Source organism: Ustilaginoidea virens, chromosome 5 (assembly GCF_000687475.1).
Source record: "Ustilaginoidea virens chromosome 5, complete sequence".
In the NCBI taxonomy this organism is placed as follows: Eukaryota; Fungi; Ascomycota; class Sordariomycetes; order Hypocreales; family Clavicipitaceae; genus Ustilaginoidea; species Ustilaginoidea virens.
Window position 1 is genome coordinate 1951661 of NC_057320.1, and position 16310 is coordinate 1967970.

Genomic DNA, 16310 nt, shown 5'->3' on the forward strand with positions numbered 1-16310 from the left:
AACAATATAGACAGGTGGTGCCTTTTGGTTTTTTTTTTTTTTTTTTTCCGGTTTTCCTTCATTTTACCTCGAATTGCCATCCACATTTCTTGGGGACTTTTGGGCGACTTTCCTTTTCCCACTTGGCAGGGCGCGGAGCATGGTTTCTGCGGCGGTACAAAGGCACTGCTTCATTACGTCTTTCTTGCTACCATCTCATTCTATGGCGAAGTGTTCATGGGGTCTCCGCTCGGCATGGATCCTGTGGCCTCGGCTGCCGCTGTGGTCGCAAAATATCGAACATCAACATCATCATCCTTTTGTAGCTTCGCGAGATTGGGCAGGACACGTTGTTGAATCAGCTCCTGGCCCTTGGGCGATGGCATCATCTTTGCCCCTTCCCTCTCCAGCGAATACAGCGTCCCTTCGTCTGGCAAGCGGCGCAGGGCATTGATGAGGACTGAATAGGTCTTGGCCACGTTGAATCGAATATTGGGAATGTCATCGTCGACCATCTTGTCCAGCATGGGCAGGATCGACTTGGCAACGACAGTCAGGCTGACAACACCGGCCAGGGTCTAGTCTTTTGGTGAGTACTTGTAGCCAGACGGTCGTCATCGCATTCTTCTGTCCGCAAGCGGCAACTTACCGAGATGGCAAAGCAAGTGGTCATTCGGTACAGGTAGTTGGGGTGGCTTCCCATTCCCATGACCTTGGGAATTATCTGCTCGCTCGCCCACTCCACCCCAAAGACTTCCGTCAACTTTTTCAGGTTATGAGTGGCAGCCTCACGAATGGAGAAGACGGTGTCCCCCAGCCAACCCATGCACAAGTTGCTCAATTTCTCATCAAAGAACTTGACACCGAGTTGGCTCGCGAGCAAGGGAATGTACTCGATGATGGCAAGGCGAACTCTCCATTGCTTGTCCTCGGCCAACTGAATGATTGCTGGCAGCAAAGATTGAGACAACAGGTCGATGCCGATGACTGTGACACAAGTATTAGTAGTATTTACTAATAAAAAGAAGAAGAAAAAAAAAAAGACATGCTACTTGCCTTGGTTTACCTGTTCCAGTTTTGAAATGATGTGAAGCCTGACTTCAGGAAACTCGTCCTTCAGCATCTGTAGAAACATGGGTAAGAGGTGATCAATGGTCCTGCACCAACGCCTCGTCAGTCTCGGTTGCCAGTGCTGACCGGAGTTTCAAACTCAACGCACTCTTGCTTCCCCAGGATGGGGGCCAATCCGCTAATCTGGGTACCCAGGGCGGCGCGAACGTGTTGGGAATTGTCAGAAACAAGATCTTCGACGCTGCTCATGATATCATTAAGCAAAGTAGCTCGCTCCACCAACGCGCAGAATCCGGGTATCTGGCCGGCGATGGCAGTTCGAACTTCGGCCTCATTGTCCTTTAGGAGCTTGACAAACGCCGGAACAAGATCTCTGGACACCACCTCTTCGTCTACCGCTTTGGCGATCTGCGCATGTTTTTAGTTCAAGATCAGCATGTTTGGGACGTGTACAAGAAATGTATATAAATATATCTCCTTGTGGGGGTGGGATTGTCTGACCTTTTCGAATCGGTCGGCAATCATGTACCGGACTCTCCAGCTCTTGTCTTCTATTAAATTGCGCAGCGAGGTCAACAAAACACCGTGACTAGACTGCTGCTCTTTAGGTACGACTTCCGCGATGGAGATGAGGACTTCGACGGTAAGTAGTCGCACGCTATCCTGGTCATCCTGGACCAGATGCTGAAACAGCGGTATCATGTCCTCAATGACAATGGACGCTGGCATCTCCTTGACAAATTTGGCGAGGTTAGTGGCGGCTTGTCTGCGGACCATTGGCGTGTCGTCGTGGACAATGAGGCCAAATTGCTGTCGAAGCTGTTCTTGGGTCGGGGGGGAGACTTTGCGGTAGGGCGTTGTGAAAAGGCCGCAACCGGAGACCTTTGAGGTGAACCAGTCGGCCTTGGAGAGTCGGATGGTTAGGGGGATGAAGTACTCCTCGACTTGCTGTGGTGAGAGGGCCTCGCATATCTTGTTTAAGGATTCGACGGCCTGGATGCAGCAGGGTCAGGGCCATCATGTTTCCATGCCTGATGGGAACAAGGTCTCCGAGTCAGCGCCAAGAGTGCAGTTGAAGCGTACCTTGTCTCGAACGACTGGCTCTTCGATGGCGGCCAGGTTCTCCAATGGCGAGAGCAGAACATGGGCATATGTTGATCCGCCAACGTACTCGACAAAGCTGCCTAGCTCCTCGCTCAGCGCGACCAGGACTTCATCCTCGTCTTCGACCGATTCTGAAGAGAGCCGAACATGTTGTTGATGTGTTAGAGGCCAATACGCCAAGACAGACGAGAACAACCGGGGTTTGGACAAGGAAGCGAGGCACACTGACCATCGAGGAAAGGGATAAGCTCGTCTCTGGTGCGCTGGGCGCCGAGGGCGAGAGCAATGGTGGACAGGCGATGGATGGCATTGAGACGGAGCAAGACATCGTCATGCTATAAAGCGCGGGAAAGAACCATGGTTAGCATGGGGGACGGAGCGGAGCGGAGCAGAGCAGAAGACCCGGAAGCTGGACGGATGCATCTGGACGCGTGGGACGATGACGACAGAGGGGAGGGTTCGGGTCGGGTCGGGTCGGTCGAGTCAGATGATGAAAGGGAAGGCCAACAACTCTGACCGCCTCACCTTGAGCTCGTCGATGAGGACTGCGATGGGGTAAAGCTCGTCGTTTGCGTTGGTCGCGTCAGTCATGGCGAATGACGGGGTCGACAGCGCTTCAGCAGAGGAGATGTGAGAAAACGTTTCGTCGAGATGGGGGGGGGAGGGAGGGAGGGATGTTGGAGCGAGGGGTGTGGCAAGGCGATGGGGGTGGTGGTGGTCCTTGTCTTGTCGTGGAGCCCAAACAAGCAGCAACCAGACTCCAGAGCAGAGCAGGGCAGAGCAGGGCAATGAGCAGAGCAGGGCAATGAGCAGAGCAGGGCAATGAGCAGAGCAGGGCAATGAGCAGAGCAGAGCAGAGCAGAGCAAGTCACCCAATCCGTTGGTGGGTGCATGTGCGCGCACTGCCTGCTGGCAGGAAACGTTCCTACCAGGGTAGGTACATGTACCAGACACCAGTACAATCCTCACAATCCGCACCCCGCCAATGGCTGGCGGCCAGAGGAAGGAAGGGTGGACGGGTGGGTGGGCATCAAGAACAAGACAAGGCAAGGCGTATATACCGTTGTACCTGTACCTTGCCGGGTGCGGACAGGCTTGCAGTGGCGACGTACACGGCAGGTACATGGCAGTGGTACATGGCAGAGGTACATGGCAGTGGTCCATGGCAGGGGGGGGGGGGGGGGAATGTGCCGCCATATTTCCGTGACCAAACGTGAGAATGATAACAAGTACCCAAAAGGTACACTTTCTATTGTTTCGATCCATGTGCGCAGCCTAGGGGGGTGTAAGCGATATATATATATATATAAACTTGTCTCGAACGTTGCGACGTGAGAAGATAATTCCGGGTCAAACTAGCATTTTCGTCGGCAAATCGTATGCGAAAACAAGATTGCCTGCATTATATATATATATATATATATATATTGTGCCGTGCTGCTGCATTCGCACTCGCCCAGTGGTTGTCGCGGGGATTCTAGGGCACCCAAGGTCAGCTACTTCCAGAGTACGTACACAGTACATACCAGACCACATCCACACTTGTAACAGCCGCTTCTTCTGTTAGGCAGCCCCACCTGCCAGGTGATAGAATAGATACGTGCTGAGCCCTGGCAAGCGCCAGGCAAGCGCCAGGCAAGCGCCAGGCAAGCGCAAAGTACAATTCTCCAAGACAGCCATTACGGATTTAGGTCTTGAATATTGACTTCTTCTGAAGAGCTGTCATTGCCCAAGGTAACCTTTACCGAGTCATTTCCTCCGCGGGCCTTGGACCTTGCCGAAGAGCCCGAGAAGGAAAGTTGGCGCGCCTTGATAACTCGCTATAACCAACCGAGGTTGGGAGACAACACCTCACGACTCATTTGATGTCTGCTGCTGAGGACGGCACAGGGTAAAGAGAAAAGCAAGCCACAGGGTACCTGCGCCGCCTATCCCACCACCAAGTCCACTTCTGAGCGAGGGGCAAGTGGAAGGAGGTCGATTGGGTGGGATGGAGGGGGGGGTTATGAAAAAAAAAAAAGACGAAAAAAAAAAGACAAAACACTGCAAAACAGGGTAAATAAAGCTCGGAAAAAATAAATAAAATATCGGTGACTCAACCCGGACAAAAGCACCCAAGCACCCAAGCACCCCGCCATCCCCCCCCCCCCCTCTCCTACCTTTCCCCAATCAAACATCACCGCCACTCTTGGACGGACTCGACTCACTCCACGCCGTTGCTTGGATTAACGCCCGCTAAGCTGGCCTCTCCGCCGAGGCATTGAGCATCGAGAAACATCCCCTTCGCGATGCCTACCATATCTGTTGACAAGTACAGGCTCTTCGAAGCTCTCGGCAACAGGTACCGCCTCCTCATCCCTCCCTTCCCTTCCTTCCCTCCTCCCCCCCCCGATAACCGACTGCCCTTGTCCACATGGCTCATCACTGCGCAGCTTTACCAAGCCAGAATTCGAGGACATTTGCTTCGAGTATGGCATCGAGCTCGACGAAGACACCGAGGACCAGGAACGGCCCATTGTGGACGGGAAGCAGGAGCCTCCTCAACTGAAAATCGAAATCGGAGCCAATCGCTACGACATGCTGTGCTTCGAAGGCATTGCCCTCAACCTAAACATCTTTCTCGGCCGTGTCAGCCCTCCAAAGTACCGCGTTGTCGAGCCCAAGGATGCAACGACCCAAGTCATCAAGGTTTCACCCGACACCACAAAGGTCCGACCTTTTGTCTCTGGCGCCGTGCTGCGCAATATCAAATTCACCCAAGACAGATACGACTCCTTCATCTCCCTGCAAGACAAGCTTCATCAGAACTTGGCCCGCAACCGAACGCTCGTCTCCATGGGCACACACGATCTTGATACCATCCAAGGGCCCTTCACCTACGAAGCGCTACCGCCCAAAGACATCAAGTTCATCCCTCTCAATCAGACAAAGGAAATGGACGGTCAAGAGCTCATGGCCTTTTACGACGGCGACAAGCATCTGGGCCGTTATCTACACATCATCCGCGACGCCCCAGTCTATCCAGTCATTTACGATGCCAACCGGACCGTCTGCTCACTCCCTCCCATCATCAATGGCGAACACTCCAAAATCACAACCAACACCACCAACGTCTTCATCGAAATCACCGCCACGGATCTGACAAAGCTGCAGATTGTCACCGACGTACTTGTCACCATGTTTTCCGAATACGTCGACCAACCTTTCACCGTGGAGCCAGTCAAGATCGTTTCGGACCATAACAACTTGACTCGCGTCACCCCGACTCTCGAGCCTCGAGTCGCTTACGCCGAGGTCGATTATCTCAACAGCTGCACGGGCTTGACCGAGTCCCCCGAGAGCCTCTGCAAGCTTCTCACCAAGATGGCCTACGTTTCCAAACCATCAGACACGGATCCCAACTTGCTCGAGGTGCAGATCCCACCTACTCGCGCCGATGTCTTGCATCAATGCGACATTATGGAGGATCTCGCCGTGTGCTACGGCTTCAATAAGCTTCCGCGCACTGCCCCTACCCGAAGCGCTACCATCGGAGCCCCATTGAAAATCAACAAGCTGGCTGATGTTGTTCGAATGGAGGCGGCTATGGCCGGCTGGAGTGAAGTAATGCCGCTCATCCTGTGCAGCCATGACGAGAACTTTGCCTGGTTGAATCGCCGGGATGATGGCAAGACGGCAGTTCGACTTGCCAACCCCAAAACCCAGGAATACCAAATTGTCCGCACCTCTCTGCTGCCTGGTCTCCTCAAGACGATACGCGAAAACAAAGGGCATGCCGTTCCCTTCAAAATATTTGAAACCTCAGACGTGACGTTCAAGGACGAGTCTGCTGAGCGCAAAGCTCGCAACCAACGCCACTTTGCGGCTGCCTACTGCGGCAAATCCAGCGGTTTCGAAGTCGTCCACGGCCTGCTCGACCGCATCTTGGCCATGCTTCGCACCGCTTTCATCGCCCACGACGAAGGCTTGTCCGCCGGAAAGAGCATCGACTACCAAGTCAAAGAAAGCCCCAGCAAGGCTGACGGCTACTGGATCGAGGAGCTCGACGAAGGCACCTTTTTCCCCGGACACGGTGCTTCGGTGCACTTGCGTTTGGCGGGCAAGGACCGGCGCATCGGCGAGTTTGGCATCATCCACCCGACCGTGTTGGAAAAGTTTGACCTGAGGTGCGTTGGCCATGAACTGCGTCAACTTATTCTCTCTGTCTGATTTCGCGGAGAGACGCCTTGACGCATTGTTTGCTAACGCAGTAGTATCAGATACCCCGTCAGCACGCTCGAGATAGATCTCGGGGTGTTGTTATAGATTCCGACCCCGGTTCCAGAAAGCTCTCGACGGAAAACAAGATTTGTGGAAGCAAAGAATTTCCCATATAGGCAAACCCGAAATGGTTCGTTCGACTCTGGGCAGACACGGCACGACCAACCCCCCCCTTTCCCCCCCCCCCTTTTTTTACAAAAAAAAAGAGAATAGATCCCCAATAAACAAATGTAAAAGCGCTACAAACGGTTCGACCTGGTTAGCATTAGCACAGCCCAGGATATTCCATGACACTTGAGTGGCGGACTGCATGTTTCGGAAGGCATGATCGACACTTTTCCATGATTCTACATATCCTCCTTGGCCCATGCAGCAACGTAGATGTTTTGGATGCCGTCCCTGCCATCGACCTTTTACAAGCACCCTCAGTCAATTCGTGATTCCAATCACTTGACATGACCATGCCCGTCCCGATCCCCGCCGCATCCCTCCAGTCCAATACGTCGCTTTGTCTGACTGACTGTACATATGCTGTGGTCCGTCGTCGTCTAATCTGCGCTGGGAAGTGCCCGACGACTGTCTGGTTGACTATCTGGCCATGGCCCAGATACCGCAGCAATGGGAAAGTAATATGCAAACTAAAAGGACGAAGAAAAAAGCATTGCCGTCGCCAACAAAGATGATTCTTCCAGGCAATAATTCCCCGGGGGGGGGCTCAAAGAAAGGAAAAAAAAAAAGAAAAAAAAAAGGCCCCAACCGCAACTGATAACCGCCTCTTGGGGTGCGGTGCAGCTAGCTTGATCAGTATTGGACAAGAGGGCGGGACCCGTCATTTACAAAATCCGTCGGCGAAATGGCATGAGGAACGGTCAAAGGTCGCCGAGTACCGTGGAAGTGGGTGTTTACCGTCTCATCACGCCCGGTCTCGGGGGGCTTGTTCAGCAAGCACCTGGTTGGCCCTCTATGTCATCTCGCGCATGTCTTCCTCCTGATGTGACGGCGGCATCGCAGACGCTGACCCGTCAGCGCGACCAGCGGGGTCACGCATCGCTTTGCCTATGCCGAGACCCTGCAGACCATCCCTGATGGCGGCAAACGCGCTCGCGCTGTCGGCGGAGGCGCTGTGGCGTAGGGAGGCTTGCCTTGTCTCGGGCGTCAGGGTTTGGTGCGCTGTTTCTCCTGCCGTCAGCACGGAATGGCTGTTGATCAAGCCCGGCGGCGGCGTTGTCCCTGAAGCAGAGCGCAAGACGGACCGGGGCCCGGGGGACTCCTTCAGACTTGAAACTGCCGCGTGCCGTCCGCTTTCGGCGGCGGCGGCGGCATCCAAAGCCCCGTTCATCTCATCGTCGGTACGGCCAAAAACTTGATGCCACCATCGGATATCCTTCAAGTTTGGCAGCAGGATCCTCTCCTTGCCGATGACCCGGTCGTTTACGGCCGGGTCAAAGTCTGGATTTCTGAACTCTTGTCTTCGGCAGAGGAAATAGTCCCAGACCGATGAGGTTCTCTCACCGACTCTGGCTTCCTTTCTCTGCTTTTCGGAGTTGTAAAGAAACGTTCCGTATTGGCAAGAGTAAAGATGGTAGAGCAGACGACGCAAAAACCGCTCGTTGTATTCGAAGCGCGCAGGGTGCTGTCGCAGCAGCTGATACACGCAGTCGAGGAACTGGTGGAAGACTGGGCTCACCATCTTGGGCGTCGTGGCCTCGTCGTCGACGACTTTTCCGGAAGCAACCTCACTGACTGTCGCCAAGTCGGCCTCTTCCTTGCTCGGGTTGAAGAAGCGCCTGGCACCGGAAAGAACGTTTTGCAGGGCATCGTTGCGGCCATCGGTTTCTCCCGGCTGGACCTTGGACCCGGCCAAGGCGTCCCTCTGTACGGAGAACCAGTCCTCGTGGTTCAGGTGCCCGGAGCGCAGCCTAAACATGTGGCCAAACGATAGCCAGTCCTTCTCCACCAGGACGATGAAACCGTCCATGGTCCTGAAGTAAGGGTCCAGCATGATCTGCGCCAGGGCGCTCAGCTGGCTCGTACGGTCCCATCCGTCCGAGCAATGTATCAGAACGTGCGAGTGCTTGATGCCTATCCTGCGAGCAATGATTGCCGACCCGTCCAGGACGTCGTGGATGTGCCGCAGCCAGCCGCTCTGATGCAGAAGCTCTCGATTAGCCGGCAGGGGGGAGATGTCGGCGTCTTTGAGCGCTTCAACCACTTTATTCAGTGAGTTACGCATGACATGGATATTCTCAATGCTAAGAAAAGACTTGGTGGCAAACTTGTACTTGTCCATGTTCTCGGATCCCATGCCTTGTACCTGATTTACCATGGCGTTGATTGTCGGACGAGCGTCCACAATCATGTTGGTTTGTTGCCGCCCATACACTCTGGTCTCACCGGTCTCTTCATCATAAATGGCCGCATATCGAGATGTCGGCTCATCTTCGAATCGCTCCATCTCCGACAGGTTTGAACCTTGCCAGCCCCCGTCCAGAGACTCCTGCTGGCTGGTGGGGTGCGTAGACTCCTCCGAGCCGCCCGGCATCCAAGCAGAAAAGGAGGCAGCAACAAGTCTCTCGTCTTGCACGTTTGTCTTCCTGGTGATGCCGGCAAGAGGTTGCGAACTCCTGGTAATGGTGCAATTGTTGACCGGATGAAGATAGGACAAGACGGGGATTCGGTTTCTGGAACGAAATTCCCGAGCGTACTTGAGGACGTTATCCGAGATCTTGGACGGAACGACCAAAACACCAGGGTAGCTATCGCAGAAGGAGTAATCGTGATTGATGTGGGTGATTCTCCAGCCCTTGTCAGGCAGCTTTTCGCTGATTCCTTGCCTGCGAAACTCTGCTTTTGGATCGTAAAACTCCCATCCGTTCATTTCCTTTTCATTCCGCAGCGGTTTATGGCTGAAAGCGTAGAGTTTCTCGACGGTTCCCAGTCTGCAGGTTCGAAATTTGATAAACTCAAACGCCGTCCGGGCAACATCGTTGTCTGCGAAGTTGAACGTGACAAAGGTGAAATCGCGACATCGGATGCGGATGGATGGTGACTGTCGAGAGGCAGGGGGGGTCGGTCGAAGAGCGCAGTATGACAGGATCGGGTAGGTCAGCCATCGCTCTCTCATCCTGGGAGAGAGGGAAGAATCTGAACCAGAGCCTTGGGGCGACTGCTGCGGCTGTATGGGGGCGCAGAAAACCATGTGGTAATCGGTGAGTCGCAAGGTACCGGTGACGGCGTGGCCGCCATATATACCTTGAACATTGTCGATTACCTGTCGAGTTTCATGGACGAGGAGGGTGTCAACTCTTGTTAGAGCTGTACGAGGCTATACAATGACGGTGATGAGACCGTGCCCACGCACCTGCTTGGCCTCCATTCTGTGTTTAGCGCACGAGCGATTTTCCGATACGGAGTCCCAGGATGAAAATGGGCTGCGAGGTGACGGAATCCGGTGGGAAGGTGCATCAGCAGCGGCTACTGTTGGATCGGCCCCAACTTTGTCATCCGTGATGGGGGGGGATTTTCTTGAAAGGCGTCAGTTGAGCGAGACACACAGAGGTAGCTAACAAGACTCACGTACAGGGAGGGTTTCGTCGCAGCTGGCTGATGTGAGAGTCTTGAGAGAGAGAGAGAGAGAGAGAGATGAAGACGTGGGTTTTATGATTCCATTATAATAATACACGGAGAAGCTGAACACGAGTTCCCATCAGCCTGCTGAGTCGTTGGCCGGTTCTCGGTAGAGACAGGAGATGAGTGACGGACGGCCTGGATGTTGTGGCGTTGGCGTTCAGATCACAAGCCAAACCAAGCCAAGCCAAGCTAAGCCAGAGCACCAGTCTGGGTCGAGATGAATCTGATGATCAGCACGGATTGGGCGGGGCGGGGTGGACGAGCGTCGAAGACGTCAGGCGTTGCTTCCCTGGGGGCTGCCTAGCGCCGCGCCTTGTCGGAGGACGTGCTGCAGCGGGGCACGCGAGTGACAGACACCAGGACACTTGGCTTCGACCGCCGTCCATCTGGGCATCGCGGTTGTGTGTATGGGGCACGGGCTCGTGGTATCGAACTAGGCGTGGAAAGACGGAAGAAAGATTGCCCCATGAGCTCTGGAATCTATCCCAGTTCTGATGTTGCTTGGAATCCTGGCTTTGCCGTGCGGGTGTTGGGTGTTGGGCGAGATGCGCTCTACCCAGGCACTAATCCTCGGGTACCTGGCTTCCAAGGTAAGAGGCAGCTTTAGGTAGGTACCTAGGCTAGGTAGTCTCCATCGCAGCAGCAGAAAGGTTGCAGCATTTGTTTTCCAATTCCGACATGTTGATACAATAATAACGTTAGGTCACCGACAGAAGGCTACCTTGGGTAATTTAGGTACCGAGGCTCCGCTTGGCCAGCACCCCTGCCCGGTGATCTGCCTGCCGTTTTGCATACGGTACATAGGTGGCAGTACAAGCCAAGCCACCCTACCTGCCCGGGCAGGTACATCCACAGTACGAGGCTACGAGCGGGGCATGACAAAGGACTCGGACCCTTAACACACAACACAGAAAAAAAAAAAAAGGAAAAAAAAAAATAAGGAAGAAAATGACACTTTGTGCAAGTTGCAGTGCAAGTTGCAGTGCAAGCGCAAGTGCAGGCTTAGGGCTCCAACCCCACATCCGAATTTCAGGAACCGAACGAACGAACCATTGCGAGGCCCCTCTTTGCACCCGTCGACGACCGACACATCGCGAACCGAGTCGATTCTCAAACCCCCCCCCGTCGAGAACCCGTGCTGTTCGACCGCCGTCTTTTTCTTTCTTCGCCCTTTCACGCATCCCAACACCCTCTTTTGCCGCAGTCAAGATGGCTCATCCCGGATCCCAGATGTGAGTGTTTACCCAAAACCTACCTGCCCTCTTGGCCCGCCTGCCCTCCGATTTTTCCGTCGTCACGCGGCTTCCTGGCAAAGCCCGCATTGTGCCAATGCCCCCCCTTCCCCCATCCCCGAAGGAGGGCGGGGGAGGGGGAAGGGAACAACGGCTGAAGGAAAATCCTCTCGATGGCCAGTGTGCACCGCACCTGTTCCGACAGAAAAAGGCGAGTGCGTTTTGCTGACTTGCACGTGTGCTGCTGCAGCTCCAAGCGAAGAAAGTTCGTCGCCGACGGCGTCTTCTACGCCGAGCTCAACGAGTTCTTCCAACGAGAGCTCGCCGAGGAGGGCTACTCGGGCGTCGAGGTCCGCGTAACCCCCACCGTCACCGACATCATCATCCGCGCCACCCAGACCCAGGAAGTTCTCGGCGAGCAGGGCCGCCGCATCCGCGAGCTCACCTCGCTGATCCAGAAGCGCTTCAAGTTCCCCGAGAACTCGGTCTCGCTGTACGCCGCCAAGGTCCAGAACCGCGGCCTCTCCGCCGTCGCCCAGTGCGAGTCCCTCCGCTACAAGCTCCTCAACGGCCTGGCCGTCCGCCGCGCCTGCTACGGCGTCCTCCGCTTCATCATGGAGTCCGGCGCCAAGGGTTGCGAGGTCGTCGTCTCGGGCAAGCTCCGCGCTGCCCGCGCCAAGTCCATGAAGTTCACCGACGGCTTCATGATCCACTCCGGCCAGCCTGCCAAGGACTTCATCGACACGGCTACCCGCCACGTCCTGCTCCGCCAGGGTGTCCTGGGCATCAAGGTCAAGATCATGCGTGGCTCTGATCCTGACGGCAAGGCCGGCCCCCAAAAGTCGCTCCCCGACGCCGTCACCATCTTCGATCCCAAGGAGGAGCAGGCCGTTCTTCAGCCCGTCAGCCAAGACTACGGTGCCAAGGCCGCCGCCGCCCAAGCCAGCCAAGACGCTCGCGTTGCCGAGCAGGAAGGCGAGGTAGCCGAGGCTCAGCAATAAACGAGGAAGAGACCATGTCGGGGCGGGAGGAGGAAAGAAGCGATGTGATCGATATTCTCCATGGGTTGGAAGAAAAGAAGAACCGGACAGTCAGCGACGGTGAGGAAACGAAGCTATCGGGACAAATATGTCTTTTCCAAGGCGTCAATTGATCTTAGTTATATGCGTCAAAGTGCGGGGGTTTTGCAAGGTTTCATCCTGTTTTTTTTTTTTTGTAAAATGGTAGGCCACGCCATGAAAAGAGAATGAGACCAGAGCATCTGATGAAACAAGTTCTGAGGCCCCCATTGACCAAAGCCAAAGCTAGGATGACGAGCATCACCCCGGGTTTTTCGCCATTGTCATCGCCCTTTAAATGTGAATGTTGTGTGTGTCGCCATCGTCGCAGAGCGGAGAGGAAAGCAGCTTGTTGAATTCCACCTTGACAAGGCGGGCCGCCAAGTCCCTAGATCATAGACATGCACAGCTTCTCTGCAACCAAAGCACAACCTAGTTGACCAAGCATCTAGGTTTAGTAAAAACTGGGGAAAACATAACCCTAGCCGTCGAGAGATGACTTTGAAAATCAGCCGAGTCAATTCCCAGTCGTCGACAGAATGAGCTTCCAGAGCCCGCGACCTGCCCAGAACCCATCCGCCCCTACTCTCTGCAAGCATTCCCTGCCTCTTGGTTTCTATCTCATTAAAAAAAAAAAAAAATGCAGTGCTACTCGTACAAAGAAAAAGAAACGGGTATTTGCTGCCCATAATCGTCGCAATGTACTCGTTCCCATGCCCAAAGCTCTCATGATGCATTCCCTCTCCAGTACCGCTAATAGAGAAAAGCTGGGGGAGAAAAGGACGTCTCGAATAGGTGATGACATGGACTCCGGATTAAAAAAAAAAAAATCAAGAAAAATGCCCATAACGCCGAAGCCAAGAAAAGAAAATGTGAGAAAAAAAACTCAGCGGACCCAACGTCCTCAAATAACCTTTTTTTTTTTTGTGGCTTCTCTCAACGCGCAAATTTCGGAAATGTTGTGTTGCCCCTGTACAACATCGCCTTTTTGCATCAAGATGGTAATCAAAGTCATGCAGCAGATATCTGCATGTGTGCGTATCAGAAAGCATCCCACTCCTCCGACTCGAAATGGTCGTGAAATGTCAAGGGTATGGTGGTATAGTGCTCTAACAAGACACTCTAGAATCGTCAGAAAGACGGCCACAGTGCTGAGAGGATTTAAAAGTCATTTCCGCTGACGCGGATGGTCATTGCGTGTGTAAAGAGTCGTCAACCGTAAAAATGACGCCAATTGGAAAGATTCTTTGATCTTCATCTCTCAGCTGACTTCCGATTTTGCAGCTCAATGGCATTGCTGTGTTCTTCCTTTTTGCCATTGGGTGCCCCGTTGGAGCGGCCGTCCTCATCGCCACTATCTTCGGCAAGGTCCGTGAGCCCGAAACCTCCGGCCTCCTCTTCATCGTAGGCCCTAATCAGCCCTTCTCGGTCTCCGTGTTGGCCGCCGAGGCTGTGTCGTGACGGATCGCCGCTCCTTCGGGATTGCATGCTGCGTCGCGTTTGAAAGCCCGACACCATGTCGGTTGGGGTGGCATCAAACCCTCCCCGCCCGGCAGTGAGTTTTTGGCCGTTTGGATCCGCGCGAGAAAGGTTGAGCAGGTAAACTCCAGTAAAGGTCACCAGAAAGCCACACAAAAGAGACAGAGTGTTGACAGGGTCGGTGGTGTTGAAACCGCTGAAAAGGATGAAGGAGGCGCAAAGGGTGGCGGTGGTAAAGGTAACGTAGTAAAGCGGGTTGACGCTTTTCATCCAGTGTACTCTGATCAGTCGTACGCAAAAAAAAGAAGAAGAAAAAAAGGGCCGATACTGAAACATGAAAAAAACCGAGAGTAGACGACGCGGAAGCGGCCAAGCCAAACTTACATGTTGGTGGGGAAGGAAGCCAGTGCCTTGTTGAAGTAGTTCATCTGCGTAAGGATGCAGACGCCCGTCAATATCATAAAGACATAGGTAGAAGGGTGGCTGAACTGGTTGTTGCCCGCAAAGGTGAGCTTGAGAGCAATGCCGAAAGCCTTGACAGACATGACTGATATAGAACCGACAGTCGAGCAGATGGATAGGTAGATGAGCGCGTTCTTCTTGCCATATTGCGGGGCGATCTTGTAAATCATGAAGACTGCAAAGGAGACTACGGCAATGGAGTAGAGGAGGAAGCCTAGAGCAGTGACAGGGGGGGGTCAGAAGAGGTGGTCCCGAGAATGCCGATCAAGGCAATCGATTCCCTTACCCGGCCGAAGAGCGTAGTCTAGGATCTGATCAATGGTCTTTATCTCCTCATCGGGTGGAGCATGGAGGACAATGACGACGGCGCCAATGAGGCATATGGCGCTACCTAGTTTGCCCAACGTTCCTAGCTCTTCCTTCAAAAAGTACGACCCAAGAACGGCGCCTATCAGCACGCTGAGAGCCCCGAGAGGAGTGACGAGGATCGCAGGGGCAAAAGCATAGGCGGCGAAGTTGCAGACTTCACCGATGCCAACTAATCGGTCCCGGAATTAGCGACACACGTGCGACGTTGGGGAGGAAGACAACGCACGTGTTGCGATTCCAGCCCACCATAGAGGACTTCTCAAGTAGACGAAGCCATCGCCTTCAAACCCGTGTCTTTCCTCGGCTTGCATCAGGCCCTTGATAGACGAGCGGAAAGTCAGCGGTCCAAGTGGCCAAAGTCAAGTGGCCAAAGTCGAATGGGAACATCATGTGTAAGAGCGCTGCCAGGCAAGGAAAGCGAACCTTTTTCGTGATGACAAAACTAGTGCCTTGGCGATGGTCTGTCAGTTCCCGGCGTAAATGGCATCGCACATGGCTTTGGTGACTAAACTTACCGATAGCCAACGCAGACGACATGGCAAGCGCCAAGCCGATATATCTGTTGCCGTTCGGGTCAGTCAGTACGAGACCACCTCGCCATTACCATGTGTAGAATGCGAAGTGATTGTGGAGTCTAGCCCTGGGGCCAAGCCGAGACTTTTCAATCACCACTCAAAACGCACTTGTCATCAAGCATAGTTCAATCTTGTTGAATATGAGTCAAGGAAACCAAGGGTTGGAACAGCGGGTGGGACCGCGGGTGGGATACCCAGAGTCAACCGTCCGAAGGAGCCGAAAGGGCGACTGAAGCCGACAATTGAAGCGCGAATATGGAAAGGAGAGAAAAAGGTTGAAACTGCGGTTGCCCTCAACTCTGATGCGCAGCCGTCGGGATCGGCCTAGGGGTGAGCGAGGTGCGAGGAAAAAAAAAAAAAAAAAAAAAAAAAAAAAAGAGACTGGAACGGCAGGTCACCAGCGGTCGCGCATGGAAGACAGCCGCGTGTACGAGACACGAGGGCGGAACGGACGACGGGACGACGGGACGACAGGACGACTGGGGCGACGGGCGCGAAGCAAAGCAAAGCGTGGGATTGCGGCGAGCGAGCTTGTTCGACCTCGAAGGAAGGCGGGCGGTTGTTGTATCTCGGCCGTGGGCAGGAACCGGTCAAGCTTGTCGGCAAGGGGCGGCTGCCAGCTTCGTGTGCCAAGCGTCGCAAAAGATGGTGCCAGACCCGGGAAGGGGAGACGGAAAGTCTTTCGGAAGAGCAAGAAAAAAACAAAATCAGTAAATCAAGTCGGCTCGGGCATGCGATAGGGCGACGAGTGGTGGGAGAAGGACGGCGATGGGAGAGGAAAGGGTCGAGGTCGTCGTGGCGGCGGCGGGCAACAAAGGTGTGGGGAGGGGGGGGAGGAAGGTGGGGCGGGGGAAGTTGTAAGTTGTAAGTTGGCAAGCAAGCAGCAGCAGCAGCCTGGCATGAACGAACCATGAACATGAACGCGGCGGGTTGCGGCAGTGGGGACTGGCAAACTGGGAATACAGGAGTCTGGTATGTACTACTTTGAGCCACGGAACCCCGAGGCATGCGGCAGGGGAAAAAAGGTACTCGGTTCGGTACCCAGATGCTTACAGTCCAACGCGAGCAGACTGGAGCAGACTTGACACCAG

General features: G+C 54.2%; 5 protein-coding genes across 5 annotated transcripts; 2 read left to right on the plus strand and 3 right to left on the minus strand.

Moving 5' to 3' along the window:
- Window positions 1-200: 200 nt before the first annotated feature.
- Window positions 201-2745, minus strand: UV8b_06411 (uncharacterized protein; the record flags this gene model as incomplete). The annotated part of the gene is made up of 8 exons (XM_043143908.1): window positions 201-557; window positions 629-966; window positions 1036-1136; window positions 1199-1458; window positions 1552-2043; window positions 2134-2285; window positions 2384-2489; window positions 2680-2745. The coding sequence occupies 8 exons, from the start codon at window positions 2743-2745 to the stop codon at window positions 201-203; spliced, it is 1872 nt and encodes a 623-aa protein (XP_042999843.1).
- A 1697-nt stretch (window positions 2746-4442) lies between these two features.
- On the plus strand, window positions 4443-6459 carry UV8b_06412 (uncharacterized protein; the record flags this gene model as incomplete). The annotated part of the gene is made up of 3 exons (XM_043143909.1): window positions 4443-4495; window positions 4587-6320; window positions 6414-6459. 3 exons carry the CDS (start codon window positions 4443-4445, stop codon window positions 6457-6459), a joined length of 1833 nt encoding a protein of 610 aa, XP_042999844.1.
- A 916-nt stretch (window positions 6460-7375) lies between these two features.
- Window positions 7376-9790, minus strand: UV8b_06413 (uncharacterized protein; the record flags this gene model as incomplete). Its single annotated transcript, XM_043143910.1, has 2 exons — window positions 7376-9685; window positions 9776-9790. The coding sequence occupies 2 exons, from the start codon at window positions 9788-9790 to the stop codon at window positions 7376-7378; spliced, it is 2325 nt and encodes a 774-aa protein (XP_042999845.1).
- A 1463-nt stretch (window positions 9791-11253) lies between these two features.
- Window positions 11254-12277, plus strand: UV8b_06414 (uncharacterized protein; the record flags this gene model as incomplete). Its single annotated transcript, XM_043143911.1, has 2 exons — window positions 11254-11276; window positions 11527-12277. 2 exons carry the CDS (start codon window positions 11254-11256, stop codon window positions 12275-12277), a joined length of 774 nt encoding a protein of 257 aa, XP_042999846.1.
- A 1311-nt stretch (window positions 12278-13588) lies between these two features.
- Window positions 13589-15341, minus strand: UV8b_06415 (uncharacterized protein; the record flags this gene model as incomplete). The annotated part of the gene is made up of 7 exons (XM_043143912.1): window positions 13589-14075; window positions 14198-14489; window positions 14562-14813; window positions 14871-14961; window positions 15068-15093; window positions 15160-15203; window positions 15328-15341. The coding sequence occupies 7 exons, from the start codon at window positions 15339-15341 to the stop codon at window positions 13589-13591; spliced, it is 1206 nt and encodes a 401-aa protein (XP_042999847.1).
- Window positions 15342-16310: the final 969 nt, after the last annotated feature.